General features: G+C 43.0%; 3 protein-coding genes across 4 annotated transcripts in view; all 3 read left to right on the forward strand.

Annotated features, from left to right (window-relative positions):
* Nucleotides 1–1263: 1263 nt before the first annotated feature.
* Nucleotides 1264–15528, forward strand: part of RB195_024684 (uncharacterized protein) — a gene marked incomplete at both ends in the record, with an annotated part of 59037 nt that continues 44772 nt past the window's right edge. Inside the window, one exon of one of the 2 annotated variants that reach the window (XM_064212552.1) lies at nt 1264–1285. In XM_064212552.1, the coding sequence (XP_064068433.1) occupies nt 1264–1285 (22 nt within the window). Of the gene's footprint in view, nt 1286–14673; nt 14808–15528 lie in introns of those variants that run through there. The other variant, XM_064212554.1, reaches the window with a different exon arrangement.
* On the forward strand, nt 7347–7874 carry RB195_024685 (uncharacterized protein; the record flags this gene model as incomplete). Its single annotated transcript, XM_064212555.1, has 1 exon — nt 7347–7874. One exon carries the CDS (start codon nt 7347–7349, stop codon nt 7872–7874), a length of 528 nt encoding a protein of 175 aa, XP_064068434.1.
* On the forward strand, nt 7958–8584 carry RB195_024686 (uncharacterized protein; the record flags this gene model as incomplete). The annotated part of the gene is made up of 1 exon (XM_064212556.1): nt 7958–8584. One exon carries the CDS (start codon nt 7958–7960, stop codon nt 8582–8584), a length of 627 nt encoding a protein of 208 aa, XP_064068435.1.

Raw genomic sequence — 15528 nt, forward strand, 5'->3', positions numbered from 1 at the left:
CTCCAGCTATGTACGCCTGAGTAGTGAAATTAACATATTATACGACCTGATTTTCGAGCAGGAAAAGAGCGACATCGGGAGCATAGAAGAACATCGAGGAAAGAACCAAGGACATCCGGCACCGTCCTTATCTATCCAACACCATTATTCTTACTACTCTGACCCATGCTCCGGAAGAGACGGGGTTTGGGAAGCAGGAGGAAAATGAGGAGAAAACCAGGAGGTCAACGTTGTTGGAGCTAAGAGCCAAGAGGGTGATGCTAGGAGTATACCGCTTCACGCAACTGAAAGAAATGATTCCAAGCTCAGTCCTACGTCAATAATCGGAAATCGACGACGCTGCCAAATATGCAAAGGAGGTCAAACTAGGTGGCGCGGACACATGATGCGTCTTAACGACAGTCGCTGGACTAGAAAGAGCTATGAACGACTGGATACCATGCGATATCAAACACACTGGAGGAAGACCATTGACCTGGTGGTCAGGCCTCTTCACGAAGTCCTTTCAAGGAAAGTACAGTGTTCTTCAAGACCCTCGCGAGGAGGGAAGCCACTGCACAACTCTTGGGCGTGGCCGGAACAAATGGATGTACTAGTGACGCCGCTTGAACAAATTGACGAACAACGGGGGCACAGGTGACAGATGATTTCATTTTGATCTTTGAGCGTCTGTGGGAATTCGCTTCGAAAGGGCAAGTGGACAATTTTGTTCTTTGTATAGTAGTGGAACCTTTTCTGATTCTGATAGGAGCCTTCCAAACCTTCGCATATATTGCTCATTTCATTGCCTTTCCAGGTCTATTCCGGTGACAAGAAGGGGGGTCTGTTTCGGTTTCGCGACGGGTGACGTCGTCAGCAGAATTGCAGTTGGCACTTTTTAGCGTTTTTGACCACCGATTATGCTTTCCGGTTCGACTGTCGCGCTTTATAATCACCAAATTGAATTGTCCGGAATTGACACTTTCTCCTATTTCAGCTTGAAAGCTGCGCCGCAAACTCTTTTCGCAGGTTCTGTTAGCATCGGTCTGAAAGGACAGAGCTTCTCACATCCGGTTTCGACTTTAGATACGAACTTGTGGACCTTTGTAGGCTTGTCCGTAGTTCGCTTCATTCTTTTATAAGTAATTTGAATAAAGTTATTGTTGTTCTTTTTTTTTTTGAAATTAAGGAAATAATGTTTTGGAAGTTCGCACTTTCAGGGTCCGGAATTGACATTTTCTTCTATCACAGCTCAACTCCGAGAGTGGTTCAAAGGGCTTGCTAATGTCGCCAATTTTTCAACCAGGTTTGAAATTTACAGCGTTTCACGCAAATAACACCACATTTTTGAGCTTCCTTAGTTATTCTTGTAGAGTGTGGACGGTTTCTGCCCACCCTAATCAAGATGGGATAATGGAACTTCTACTATGCACTTACTTCATTTGAGATTTCATTAGGGTGTCGCCGCGTTTGTGGCGTCGTTAGGAAACAAAATCCCACTGCTGTAGCTGCTATCAAATTCGCCCCTAAATTCAACCTTAGGTGAAGGCCACCTATATTAGTATCTTCACTTTTAAGCGAAATCCAGCAAACAGCTGCACAATCGGTCAAAAAGTATTGGTTTTTTTGCTGTGTTTCAAATTTGCAAGGAGCATTTCGCATCCAAAACGCCGCAGACGCTGTATTAGGAACGCAGCTTGAAGGTCATATGTATCTGATCCCGCTATCTGATTGTTACCATGTGCATTTTTAATTATTTTATATTATTCGGGTACATTATGTTACACATGCGTTGTGTGCTGGATTACATCTGAGCACATCTTATGGTGCGAGAAAACTTGTGCACCGTGTCTCTTGTGAAGAAGAGTGAAAGTTTGCCGCAACTGAGTTTCATGTCGTTATTTTTCACCCTTATCAAACTCCCTGTACTATTTAAATGGTTGATGTGAATACAGATTTTCGAATCTATTCTGTTAAGGAGTATTTCTTGTCTAAATTCGAATAGGCATTTGCCTCTTGACGCGCATACCATTTCTGCATGTTGTATGCTGAAGTGAACACAGAGACTACTATTAAAGGCATCACCCCGCGAATTTGGGGTGGTACGGGTTTAAGGCGGGTAGTGCCTATACGGGGTCATAGATTGTGGGGAGTAGGGTGACTCCGTTCATCTCTCCCTGTATCAGTGTAAACGAACGACCCCAGAACGCTGTTTCTTACGACGGCTTCTGTTGCAATGCGCAACCGTTGCGCCCCGCCCTTTCTGCGATTCGTCCAGTTGGGTTTTCGACGAATCGCAGGCGGGAAGGCAAGGGTGACGCGCTGCAATAGAGGACGTCACAAGAAACATCGTTCGGGGTCGTCCGTTTACGCTGATACAGGTAGAGATGAACAGAATTAACCTCTTCTTTTCACGTTTACTTTCACGTTGAACTCATCAGTTTCTATGTTATATTTAACACCTAAGAATTTGATATCATCAGAAGATGATCTGTCTTTCTCATGGATTCCTTCATTTACTATCTGAGAGTTTTACACATATTCTCGTAGGTTCACACCATTTTTTTTTTTCAAAAGATCTTTGGATTCGACATACGTCTTCAAAGCTTCCTTACACCTGTCAATAAAATGTTATGAACATAAATGCTTCTTACTATTTCATTTGAAAGTGGGGTGCTATATCATTTGATGCCAGATTCAAACAAAATTGTGTCATGGAGTAATTTTACATGACGTCTTTGTACACAAATGTTCATAACAAACAGGCGTTACTAGCGTTATCTGAAATGCTAGACAGACACGGCCGTAGTATAGAGACATTTGGCCTGATCAAACAACAAATAATGATCCTGATCAACGAATGCCTCCAGTGCAACATTTTTAAATGGTCAGGAATAGGAATAATATGGAAATAGAATTCTCGCAAATAAGAAGACTTGCTATAGGCCAAAGGCTTGCTCCAGTTCTTACCATTTGCTTTATGAGCAGAATAGAACAACCAGTGATAGAACGTCTTCTACAGATGCGTTATATCGATGATTGCTTTATTGCAACATCAACACAATCTGAAATAGGCGATTGCTTTAGAATTTTGAATGAACAATCGCAGTACATAAAACTCACTCGAGAACAACCAGAAGATGGTTGGCTGCTTTATTTAAATGCGCAAATAAAACTGCATCATGTCATTGCAAGTGTAAAAGCTGAAAGCAAGGAAAGCTCGAAAAACATGCTGATAAACGCAACGTCAGCTCATCCTATCGCCATGAAAAAGGCAATTATCCGAAATATGGTCAAACAGCAACAGCAGTGTGCACAGGGGATAGAGAACGGGAGGAATCATTAGAACTAGCCACAAGCATAGCTAGTTCAAACGGTTACACGAGATCAAAATCTAACACCCAATCTCGAACTGCAAACAAGATAGTGAGAATCCCTCCTGAAAGTAGACTTCCTTTGTGCATCCCCTTCGTCCCTGACTCCTTAACTGCTGCTATACACCGAACTCTTTTGCGAGTACAGTTGCAAGATGATGCTGTATCGGTGAACATCCCGAACGACAACACCAAGCGACAGTTAGTTCGCAACAGATTCTACGATAGACAATGTGTGTCAGAGTGTTGCGTTGTTTGTCCATTCCCTAAGACTGGATATTGCACGAAAATCGGAGTCATCCACCAAATAGAATGTCTAACGTGCAACGCTATTTAAATTGGAGAGACTGGAAAGATGCTGAAACTGCGTCTCAGGAACTTTTGGTTGGTAAAAGGTGTGGGAGTTCGATAATACCGTTAGGGAGGCACAAAAATGAGAAGCATGATGGAAATGAGTTTGAAGTAAAGTTTACGATATTAGCGCACGAGAAAGAAATGTCTGCTAGGAAGGCATTGGAAGCATTTTGGATTTCCGTTGGGAATCCAGCCATGAATAACAAAAATGAGTGCTTATCAATTACCAATGACTTCTTGCCGTTCGTAACACTCTGTGAACTATAAGATTGCCCCACATGCAGTTCCTTAACGTTATCCAGACATCAGTACTTAAGGATAGTGCACAGTGCGTAGATCTCATTCGCCTTGGCGACAATCTTTAAGAGCGCGATGGTTCACCAGCCCCGCTAGTCGGTGAGACTGATCAGTTTGTTTTCCTTTTGAAAGTCTTTCGCGGTGAACTTAGAACAATATCGATGCTTAGCAAGGAGGGAGGAGTGTGATGGGGTATGCATGGCATCGAAGACCTCGAACCATCTTCAGGTCTGTGATAAAGACGAAGTTGTCGAAATGTCAGACAAATAGTAAAGTTTTACCTAAACCTCGTTGGCATAACAAGAAAACATAATTACATTCGATGATAGTTTACCTCTTTGTTTCGAGAATGCATCAAATACGATTCTGAGAGGTTTGGTTTTTGAAGGTTTCCACACTTCAGAGTGTAACATATAATAGACGCCAGCGGCGTTTTTGTTTGGTTCATGTACCTCTCCTATTCTGGAATCTTTGAGGTAATCATTCAATATTTTGCTGTTTCACGACCTTCGCTCTTTGTTGGAGGCCAGCTTTTTTTGTAAGGTCTTGAGCCTACGGTATGCCATCGCGTAGTTGGCGGATTTATCGATTACATTGTCCTTAGGAAGAAAGGCTGCAGTCACAACACTGTCCTTAAATGACATAGTTTTCGAGTATTCTTCGAAATATTCAAATGTCTTTTCGTCATTTGAAAGTTCATTGGTAGAAATTATTATTCTTCCAATTCGAAAATCTTCTGAAGTACATTCGCTTCACCTGGCTCCTGAACGAGCGTAAGACTATGAGCAATCTCTTCGCCTACTTAGATTTACTGCGCTTTTACTGCGACCATGAAGAGTTGGACCTACTAATGTTCTGGCAACATATAGTCTCGATGGTAGCCTTGTTTTAGTGCTGCTCATGGCAGATTCGTAAGATTCGTAGTAGTAATCTAATCCAATTAGAATTTGTGGATTTTGGTGTTCATCCCTCACTGTTGGATTGGAGAAACAAATTTCGTTATCTTGAAAAAAGTGCTTATCTTGTTCTAAAAGATATGCTGAACGAAAACCGTTAGTTGTCACGGGTATTGTTTGAACGGTTAAATGAGACACTTTTTCAGAAACTAGAGATTTTCTATGGAACAAAGAACGTTTTGAATTTCTCATTGTGGTCAACAATGCCAGACATGGTGCATATTTCTGTTTTTTTTTTTTGTTTTAGGAGTCTAGATTCCTCTGCCGTACGTTCGTTTATTATAGTTCTCTGTGCACCAATATCAAAAATTATTAGATCTTGCTCATATTGGCCTGTTTTGTTAATCTACATACTTGCCTCGGCAGTCATGAGCACTACTTGGCCTTTCATGGTACTGTCGTTAGAGTTAGCTTTCACGGAAGAATCACTTTGAACCGGATCTTCGGTGGAGTCTTTTGTTGTTTGTTGCTGCATTGTTGCCAAGGAAGAAATCTGACCATCGGGTCGGTGGTCTTCCTGTAGTGCGCTTAATATCGCGGGGGAACCAGTCGCTCACGGTTCTGGTCCAACGGTTGTCGTTAGAGCGCATCACGTGTCCGGCCCATCTTATTTTACTTTCCTTTTCAAACGCCGGGGCGTCTCTAATCTTCAATCGCTGACGTAAGATAAAACTTACTTTTTTTTTAAACCGTCTTTCCCTTGTGTGAAGCGGGATATTTCTAGCATCACTCTTTCGATTGCGCATTCAATGACGCTCATCGCATTTTTTCCTGCATGGGAAGTGCCAAGGTTTGTAAAGCATATGTCAAAGTAGGAAGTGCGGTGGTGTTGAGGTGAGCGCGGAGCCGGGAGTTCTTGTTCTTCTTTGCTACATCGTCGATGCTCTTATGCGCTCCCCAAGCCGCTCGTCTCCTCTTGCCCAGCTTGGGGGTCAGGTCATTCATCATGTTCAATTCCCGACCTAGATAAACGTAGTTGGTGCATTCGGATAAGTTCGTTCCGTTGAGAGTGAATGGAGCATACGAGACCCTTCCGTTACGCGTGAACATCTTCTTTTGTAGATTCAGCTGAATGTCTCGTGGAATTCGGTCAGAACTCGTTCGGCTGATTGCGGAATCAAATTTGGCTGATGATAAATATTATCAGAACGATGTCATCAGCAAAGCGCAAATGGTGTAGCTGCCGAACGTCAACCTTTACTCCCATGTAGTCCCATTCCTATCCGCGTATGGCGTTCACAAGAGTGGCACTGATTATTCGAGTTGGGATTGTGTCACTGTGTCGAACCCCTCTCTTGACGTCGATTGTGACATCATCGTGAAATGAGAGAATATAGGTCGTGAAGTTGCTGTATAGCTCACGACGTGCTTTTATGCAATGGGAGACCTTGGTTGTCCAAGGTCTCCATGACCGCTTTATTCTCAAATGAGTCAAATTTTTTCTTTAATTCGACAAAGGTGAATCGAGGACCTTCTTCAAGCCGTTAAAAGTAAGACACAGCGGCATCTTGTACTTTCGCGGTACCTCGATGAGTTTCGAAACAGTATGAATGTGGTCACTTGTGCTGAATCCTTCTCGAAACCCTGTTTACTCGCATGGATGTCCTGCGGCTAACACTTTTTCAATCCTGCTAAGGATCTTTTTTGTGAAGAACTAGTAGATGACGGATAGTAAGCAGATTGGGCGATAGTTGCCAATGTCACGTGGATCTAACTTCTTATACAACGACGCGGTCTTGCTAATCTTCCACTGTCTAGGAACCTTGTATTCTGACAGGTAACGTGTAAGAGTGAGTCGCCAGAGTGTTGATGAGTACTGACGGAAGGTTCTTCAAGTGTTCTGGTCCTACTCCGTCGGGACAGGGTGCCGTACGATTTCTTACCGACATGATAGCATGTCGTACTTTGGATGGGAGAACCTCTGGAATGACATGTCCGTCTTCCCTCAGTTGGTGAGGAGGCAAGTGGACATGGCTGTCGAAAAGATCTGAGTAGAAGTCGTGAATGACAATAAACAATGGAAAACCAGTAAAACGGCGCTACTGTATAAGAAGGGAGACCCACAAGACGTCGGCAACTATCGCCCAATCTGCTTACTTTCTGTCATCTACAAACTCTTCACAAGAGTAATCCTAAACAGGATAGAAAGAACATTAGATGAGCCAAGGGACAGCCAAGAGAGCAAGCAGAGTTTCGAAAAGGGTTCAGTACGATTGTCTACATACGCGCGCTATCGCAACTCATAGAAATATCGCGAGACCAAAATTCACTCTACAATGATGTCATAATCGACGGGAAGAGAGGGGTTTGTCAGGGTGACGCAATTTCACCCAAAATATTCAGTGGCACTCTCGAGAACGCGATGCGAAGATTGGAATAGGATGACATGGCACTGAAAGTTGACGGCCGGCATTTACACCATCTTCGTTTCGCTGATGACATCGTTCTTATAACAGGAAGCATCGTCCAGGCAGAACGAGTGTTGACCGAATTTGTTGAAACGTGCAAAAAGACCGGTCTTCGGCTGGACCTAGACAAAACTATGCTTATGAAGAACGGATGGGTTTCTGATGGCCCATTCACGCTCAACGGAAAGAACATATCCGAGTGGTCCAGCTATGTATATCTAGGGCGGGAAATCAGCGTGATGAACGACTTGACCTCCGAGCTGGGCAGAAGGAAACGAGCGGTTTGGGGACCATTCAAGAGCATTGAGGATCTAGTGAAGAGGACCAAGATCATCCGGCTTCATGCTCTCCTATTTAACACCACCGTTTTTCCTGCTTTGACCTACGCTTCACAAATGTTGGCGTTTCGCAAGCAGGAGGAAAATACGATCAGCGTCATAGAACATGGAATTGAAAGAATGGTGTTAGGAGTAAGCGGCTTTACGCAAGTGAAAGAAGGGATTTGAAGTTCACTCCTACGTCACCGATCGAAGATTAGAGACGCTGCCGCACATGCTAACGAAAGCAAAATTGGAGGGCTGGAGACGTGATGCGTTTCAACGACAATCGTTGGGCCAGAGCAGTAAGTGATTGGATGCCATGCGACATCAAATACACCCGCCGACTCGATGGTCAAACCTCCTCACGAAGTCCTTCAAAGAAAAGTACGACGCTCTTCGAGTTCCTGGCGAGAAGAGATGCCACTGGGCAAAACTTGCGCGCGATGGGGATAAATGGGAGTCTTACTGGTGCCCGCTCGAGCGAATCGATGAACAACGTAAGCACAGGTGATACAGGTGTTTTATTATTATTATTATTATTATTATTATTATTATTATTATTATTATTATTATTATTATTATTCATCGGGCACAGTATTACTCTTTTCGACGAATGCTCAAGGTTCAACTTCGTTGTCACAAAGCAGTTAATTCGCAATAAAAAGTACGAGCACTACTGTCCAAAGCCAAACTATGCCCATTCGGTAAGGAATGCGATTGTATTTTGTATTTGTATTAAAGAACATTCAAATGGGATGAGACAATCGAATTCAACAATTCCTCTCGGAGCTCGTCGTAGACAGTATCTTGAAAATGCTACTTTCTGTATTGCAACCACGATACAGTCATTGGAACCCAAAATTGTGGCTCGTAGAACTTTGGTAGTTCTTTCATAAAAGCTGAATGTCCAAAAATCAATAATCAGAAAGAGTGAGACCAACAATCTGGCTCTGTATCAAGACCTTTGCGGGCTTCGGCCTATAAGGTCATATGTTGGTCGCATTTTGATTAGTATTGGATCCGAGAGCGATCCTATCACACTGTGGTCCGATAATATCAGGGCAACACGGCTGCTTTGGTAAACCCAACGATTTTGGCTCTTTTCGTTCTTGGTTTCTGAATGTGCTATCTTATTGGATGATTACTTCATCTCGATGAGGCATTTGAGAAGATATGCCACAAATGTTGTGACTTCCCACACCCTGGCGCAGGCGACAATGTCGAAATGTTTGCCGCAATAAAGAATTGAAAATCTTGGGTTTTGCTTCGCATTAATGATCGATAAGTTTTTAAAAGTTTTTTTTTTGCAGCTTAAAAGCACTACGTTTCTAACATTTCCTAAGTACAGGAGTTCCATCACTTTTTTGAAAATCATAAAAATACATTCACATTTATGACCCGGTAAGTTGCAGTCATTATTCCAAAATTTAAGGATAATCGAACTTTCACTTTCTAAATTTTCACATACTATACATACTACGACTATACAAGTACAACTTCACAAACTTGAGGAAAAGGTTCAGAGTGCAGGAAGAAACGACATTGACTGTTGTATCATGTTTTCTCGCGAAAATCCAATTGTAGAGAAGGCCGAATAAAACCAACCTTATTGTGTAGTGGCTGATACAAAAATCAGGTTGGGAAATAGGTGCTGGCTTCAACACTTCTAAACGTTGGTGCGCACTACGGGCAAGTGCTTCGCTTCTTGATCAGATAATCCAGATGTTGGAATAAGATCATCAAGTGTCGTAAAGATGCCCATTGCACTTCAGTCATACTGTATAAATGGGTTGCACACCTCAAAAATGATGATTCCAGTAAACACCGCGTTCATGCATGTTCTCTACAACATCAAATAATTCTGTTGCTGTAGCGTTCAGGATCTACCTTCCAAGGGCGCTTAAATTGTCTTGTCGGTCTTGTTTCCGCAGGCTCTCATTTCTGTGTTGAGCAAATTGATTCTTCAGGGAGCTACTGGCCGCTATTTTTCTGGATTTATGGCGGGATTCGGGCGTTTTCACTGCGATACTTTTGCCACCGCTCTTACGTGCTTATAGAGAGATTCTAGCTTCGCAAATTTCCTCGAACGCTGCCTTCAAGACTTACGTAATTTTCAACCTCCCGTGACTTGACGAACATTGAAGCATAAGCGCTTTCGAGTGTAGCATACCATGAAATCTCTTGCTACGATACATGTGTAACTCTAGTACTTTTTAAATTTTGAGGGAAGCGGTAATTCGAGAAGTGGTGAGAAGCAAAGCGAGCAAGAAAACACTGCCTGAAACAGTGGTCGGGTTTCTGCTGTCTAAAATTATAAAATCGGACGAGGATTGGGGTCTACCTTTGTATTTTTGGATCACAAATACGCGCAGCCTATGGACGATTTCCACGGGCAACCAACTACCTTTGTCGACTTTTCGCATTTTCGCCACCGCTGCAAATCCAGCACACGTTGGTTTTTGAATGAAAACGTGCTAGTAGGGGCATTCGAGGGTGTTAAAAACATCGTTTTATGCCGGTCGTGGATGATGTCACAGAAGCTTCTGGTTCTTATTGATTTTAACCAACTTCTGCTTCAGAGACAGTAGAAACACATTACTGGAGGTTTTTACGTGGACTGACCACGGGTCTGGCAGCCATATTGCGTTCAAGTGTGGATTTTAATTTTATAGACTCTTTTCGCAGGCTCGCTGAAGCTTCGCCAGCTGTTTCGGCGTGTTTCATTTATGCTAACTGCGAATGGCAATCATGTAGGTAATATCGATTTGATCGATGTGCTTCTTTGCCCCGCGCTGGCTTCCGAGGTCCTCTGAAACTTTTCCAGCTGAGGTTTCATTGATTTTGTTGACATTAATTTCATGTCTTTCTGGGCCTAGTGAAACATCCTGTGAAAATCTAATGAGTTGACAGCTTTAGCAACTAGCTAAGAAGTGATCATGCTCAGGCGAAGTCGATGCAGCCAGTTAACATGCGCACACCTGTAGGATCTGTTAAGATCCAGCTTCTAGGTGGTAAATTAAGAGCATGTACGACAAAGTTTTGCGCTAAAACGCCACGAGGCTTCCAAACTTCTCCGCCTTCCTTCAACAATTAAAATCACTTTTGCAATTTGTTTTGTATTTTTATGCTACATATTTTGCAAGCACCCTTCTTTCCCTCACATTTTTACTTTACTTATTCGCCCGGATAGTATTATCACCTGACAAAGTTGCTCGCGCTTTCGCCGATGTCGTCATTGAACATAAGAGTGTCCAACCTCTTTTGTCCTTATCGCTCAGAATCCATCCATTCATCACTGTTCCACAGGCTGCGAGATATGGCTTCTCGCGTGAACTGTCTATCAACACCAAATGACCCGAGTACCACAGATTGACAATGTCCGGGAGTTCAGCGCAAGCAAACGGCGTGTTCTTACCCAAAATTCCATGTTCTTTCTAGGCATTTGACATGTTTGAGTTGGGCTTTTGCAGTGTGTTGACAACATGTTCTTGCAATATTTGGATGATTTCCGCAATGTAACTGTCGAAGTGATGTGTCTCCTACTCACCTAGAGTGCATACTCAAAGGGCTGATTGCATTTAGCACAAGGAGGGCCATTGTGAGCGAATGCAGTCAGAGTCGTATACGCGGCTCCACTTTCCCACCTAATGTGGGACTTATGTTGTATTTACGAATCTGATTGTTACCTGTTCCTGGTAGCCTTGCTTTAGCTAAATGCAATCGGGCGTCTGGGTATACGGGGAGGCGGCAAAGAGGTTCCCGTAGACTTTTCCGTGAATGCCTCCGGCACGCTACGTATCGGATAGATATGTTTGTCTTAGACACTCTTCTGACCAGAGAGTCGCAGAGAATGCAGAGAACTACACAGCTACAAGGAAATATGGAAAGAATTTGTGGAATCAATTAAAAAACAATGTACTCAATAATACACTTTTTTGTGGTGGTCTACTGAGATAGAGGAGCGGGTTAGGCATAGATGTTACCTAAGGAGATCTAAAGTTCTCATCAAATAGACTTTTTTTCAAGAGGTTGGCGAAACGGAAAGTTCCTCTTTTAAGCTCCTATTTTCCATCCATGCGACCAGCTTTTTACTATTCTCTTCCTTTCCAATTTATTCGCCTGTTTCACAAGTAGCTACATTATTCGTAATTTTCACATGCAAACTACTTGGGCTTAAAAAAGCTTGGAAGTTATCGATTATCGTCGCTTACCCGTTACTTTCAAAAGTTGGAATGTTCCGTTTTCAACAAAAATTTTCCTATACGTGATTCCTATGAAACATCTTCTCCTCATATTTAACGTCAGGATTTTCTTGCTTCTACGAACTTTGAGATCGCCTTACATTGCAATATTTCTACTCTCTAAAATTTCCATCGGAAAATCCAGTGGATGCTTCTGATTTTCCAAAACAATTCAGTAGTTCGTGAATTATATCTTGTCCGGTGATGCAGCGCATGGTCAGGGTTAAATAGGCAGAGTCAACTAGTTAGGTAGCAACGGCTGTGAATCTTCACGGAATACACGCCATTGCTAATTGCTCAGGCAAAGCATGATCGGAGGCATGCTGAGAAATCCACGGGGAACACCCTTCGCCCGCACCCGCAGTATACGTGTGGGAACGTACGAGCTATATAATTCGCAATCTTCTATGTCGAATGTTCCCCAAGTATTGTAAAAGGTGCTCTTCTCCAGCACATTGCCAGAGCATATCCTGATCAGTCGAATGCTTGAGGAGGTTATGGGTTTTTTTTTGGCAAAAGCATCGGCCTCGTAACATTGGATTATCGATCGTTGTTGAATGAGCTCAAACAAGTCGCTCTGTCTGGATTAATGAACCACACCTCCATTCGCCGTTTGTTGCATTGGAGGAAACACATGTGAGAGATCGCTGCATTATCTTTATCGAAAACTACACCATCTACTGCGGCAATACAAGCGAAAAGAGGATAAGAGGCTGCGCGCTAGCAATGAGGAATAACTACAACAATCTACTGGAAAAATTTGGCTCAACTTCGTCAAGATGCGCCTTTATACGACTGCGAGATCGCAGAGGATATAAACTTTGAATCGTAAGTACCACGTACAGAAGGAAACTGCTGGTAACTATAACAACAACGCTATTTATGATGAACGCAGCACGTTGATGTTTGAAACACCTAGTCAGTAGACGGTGGTTGCCGGAATTGATGCGAATGCAAAGATGGGACTCGTGGAACAATTCGATGTGCTCAGAAAATGATACTCTCTCACGAAGCAAGCGTCGGATAATGGAAATTGTCTGTTTGACCTTTTTGAGTCGATGAACCTCATCATTATTTCCTCGTTTAAAAGGAATCATCGACCCGGCCATCAGCTAACGTGGCAAGGGACAACCCCATTAACGCCAGAAGAGCAGCGCCAACTGAAGATTTCGACTCTTAAGCTTCACATCGGTCAAATTCTGAAAAAAACATCTTTTTGTGGAACATCCGAAAATCTAGATCTGTCTGAAACGTCGCATTCGATTCCGACCACCTCAGAGTTTTTCTCAGCTCCATGGTGCTACTTCAGGAAAGTAATCGCGGAGTTCAACATAAACCAAAGCTTAACTTGGAAGATCTGAAACATGATGAATGTAAAAAGAAATTCCGCCATCGGGTGTCGATTAATATTGGATTACAAATATGGAAGAAATTGGGTGATGCCAAAACTTTGCATAAATCTGTTGACGACGCTGCAGAGAAAACGCTTTCAGTTCTAACGCCAAAAAGAAGTTCACAATGATGCTGATTCTTTCACTAAATGCATTCAGGACGCTGCAAAGAAAACGCTTCCGACGTTAACACCGGGGAATGAGTTAGCCTTTGCGTCTACGGGAACAAGAACTACGTACAATTCTGTATGTGTGACTCGCTTTACTAGTGACCTCAACTAGAAGCGTCTGAGGAATAGGCGTGAGCAGCGAAGGTGTGGGAGTACAACTTGATGCAAGCCTATACTCTATTAAGATAACAAGCTGAAGAGGGATTCTCCTTACTTCAACACTGCAAACGAAGTCGGAGAGGCAACGCTGCTTATCTGGAGGGACTGCTGCCGTATCAAGGTGATAAGACTGTTATACGTGACCCACGTTGACTTTATTTGAGAAACATCACACACATAAGGATTATAACAAAAACACGCTACAGAAAAAACACTAAAATGCATATATTTAACACATGTCATGATTACACACATTGCATGCTTTATTTGTCCTATATATTCTCGGAGCGCATAGGCATCTGTTCGTCCCGATGTTTTTCAACGAGTTCATGTTCAACTTTCAACTGACAGCTATACAGGCAACAGCTTTATGTCCAGAATTTTTAGTTACATCAGGTAATCTCCATCTCAGTGGAACGGTTTTCAAAACATCTGTATTTTCAGAAATGGATGGGTGTTTCCCATCTAACAATTCTGAACGGCAAAAAGTTCATTGTAAGAGCTGCAGACGCAGCGAAATGGCTGGAATTGCGATACGGGACTTGCGTCAGGAAGAAGTAGCACGAGAGGAGCGAAGGAGATTTTTCTTCACTCGGAAGAGAGAAAAGACAGCAAAGTTCAAAAACCGAAGTCCGAGAACACTCATTAACTCAGATCTCTTCGCTACCCTAGAAGGCTCTTGGGAAGATATTGCAATGACAACATCGACGGGGAATATGACCACGTCCTTGAAAACATTCACGACTGCACGAAGAGGTTGAGAGTTGTAAGACCACAAAGAGTCGTCTGCTTCCAGAAACTGTTGAGCTAATACGCCACCGTGGAGCTTCAGGGGCCGCAGGCAACCAGAAACTCTCGTCCGAACCACCAAGACTTTGAAGAGAACCGATAAAAGAAGACCTTCAAGAGAGAAAAGCAACAATGCTGGCTGAAGCTGCAGCGCATTCGTTATCCCCGCCAATCACAAGACGAAGGTGACTGCTCTTGGAATCCGAATGGAACAACCATTGCATCGATAAGAGGAATGGAGAAAATCATCTACGACTTCTACTCTGATCTCTTCGACACCCATGTCCACTTGCCTCCTCACCATCTGAGGGAAGACGGACGTGTCATTCCAGAGGTTCCCCATCCGAAGTACGACATGCTATCTTGTCGGTAAGAAATCGTTAGGCAGCCTTTCCTAACAGAATCAAGTCTGAGCATATAAGGATCCACCGCCACTCCTTATCAACACAGTGGCAAGGCTCTTCACTCGTTACCTTCCAGAATGCAAGGTTCCTAAACAATTTAAAACCAGCAAAACCGTGTTGTTACATAAAAAGATAGGTCCAGATGATATCGTCAATTATCGCTGAATCTGCTTGCTATCCGTCATCTACAAGCTTTTCACAAAAGTAATCTTAAACAGGATTGAAGGAACATTAGATTAAGGACAGCCATGCGAGAAAGCAGCTTTTCGAAAAAGGTTCGGCACGTTTGGCCACACATTCGCACTTCTCGAAGAGATATCCCAAGGGTGCAAGATGCTTCATCTTTCTCCTCCTCAAAGCCATCGATTCAACTTAGACAACCATTCACCGGAAGCGATCGTGGAAGCTGTCGAGAACCAAGGGTTCCCAACTAAATACATAGAGGTACTATCATCTTAGCGATGTTGCTGGCTTATCGTGATCACACTGCCATTCAATCAGTATATGGGAGTGGTCATTTGGAATTCTTTGCTTCTTTTATCCTTTTATTCGTTGAACTCCGGTGGCAATCTTACTGTCTGCAGTATGACGTGCGGCAACGCAGTCACCTGTACAATTTGCCCAACCTTGTGGAGATTCAGTGATGCGTTTTGATGGAAATATCCAGAAAAATTATTCATTTGGAT

This window comes from Necator americanus, chromosome X (genome assembly GCF_031761385.1).
Source record: "Necator americanus strain Aroian chromosome X, whole genome shotgun sequence".
Taxonomy (NCBI): Eukaryota; Metazoa; Nematoda; class Chromadorea; order Rhabditida; family Ancylostomatidae; genus Necator; species Necator americanus.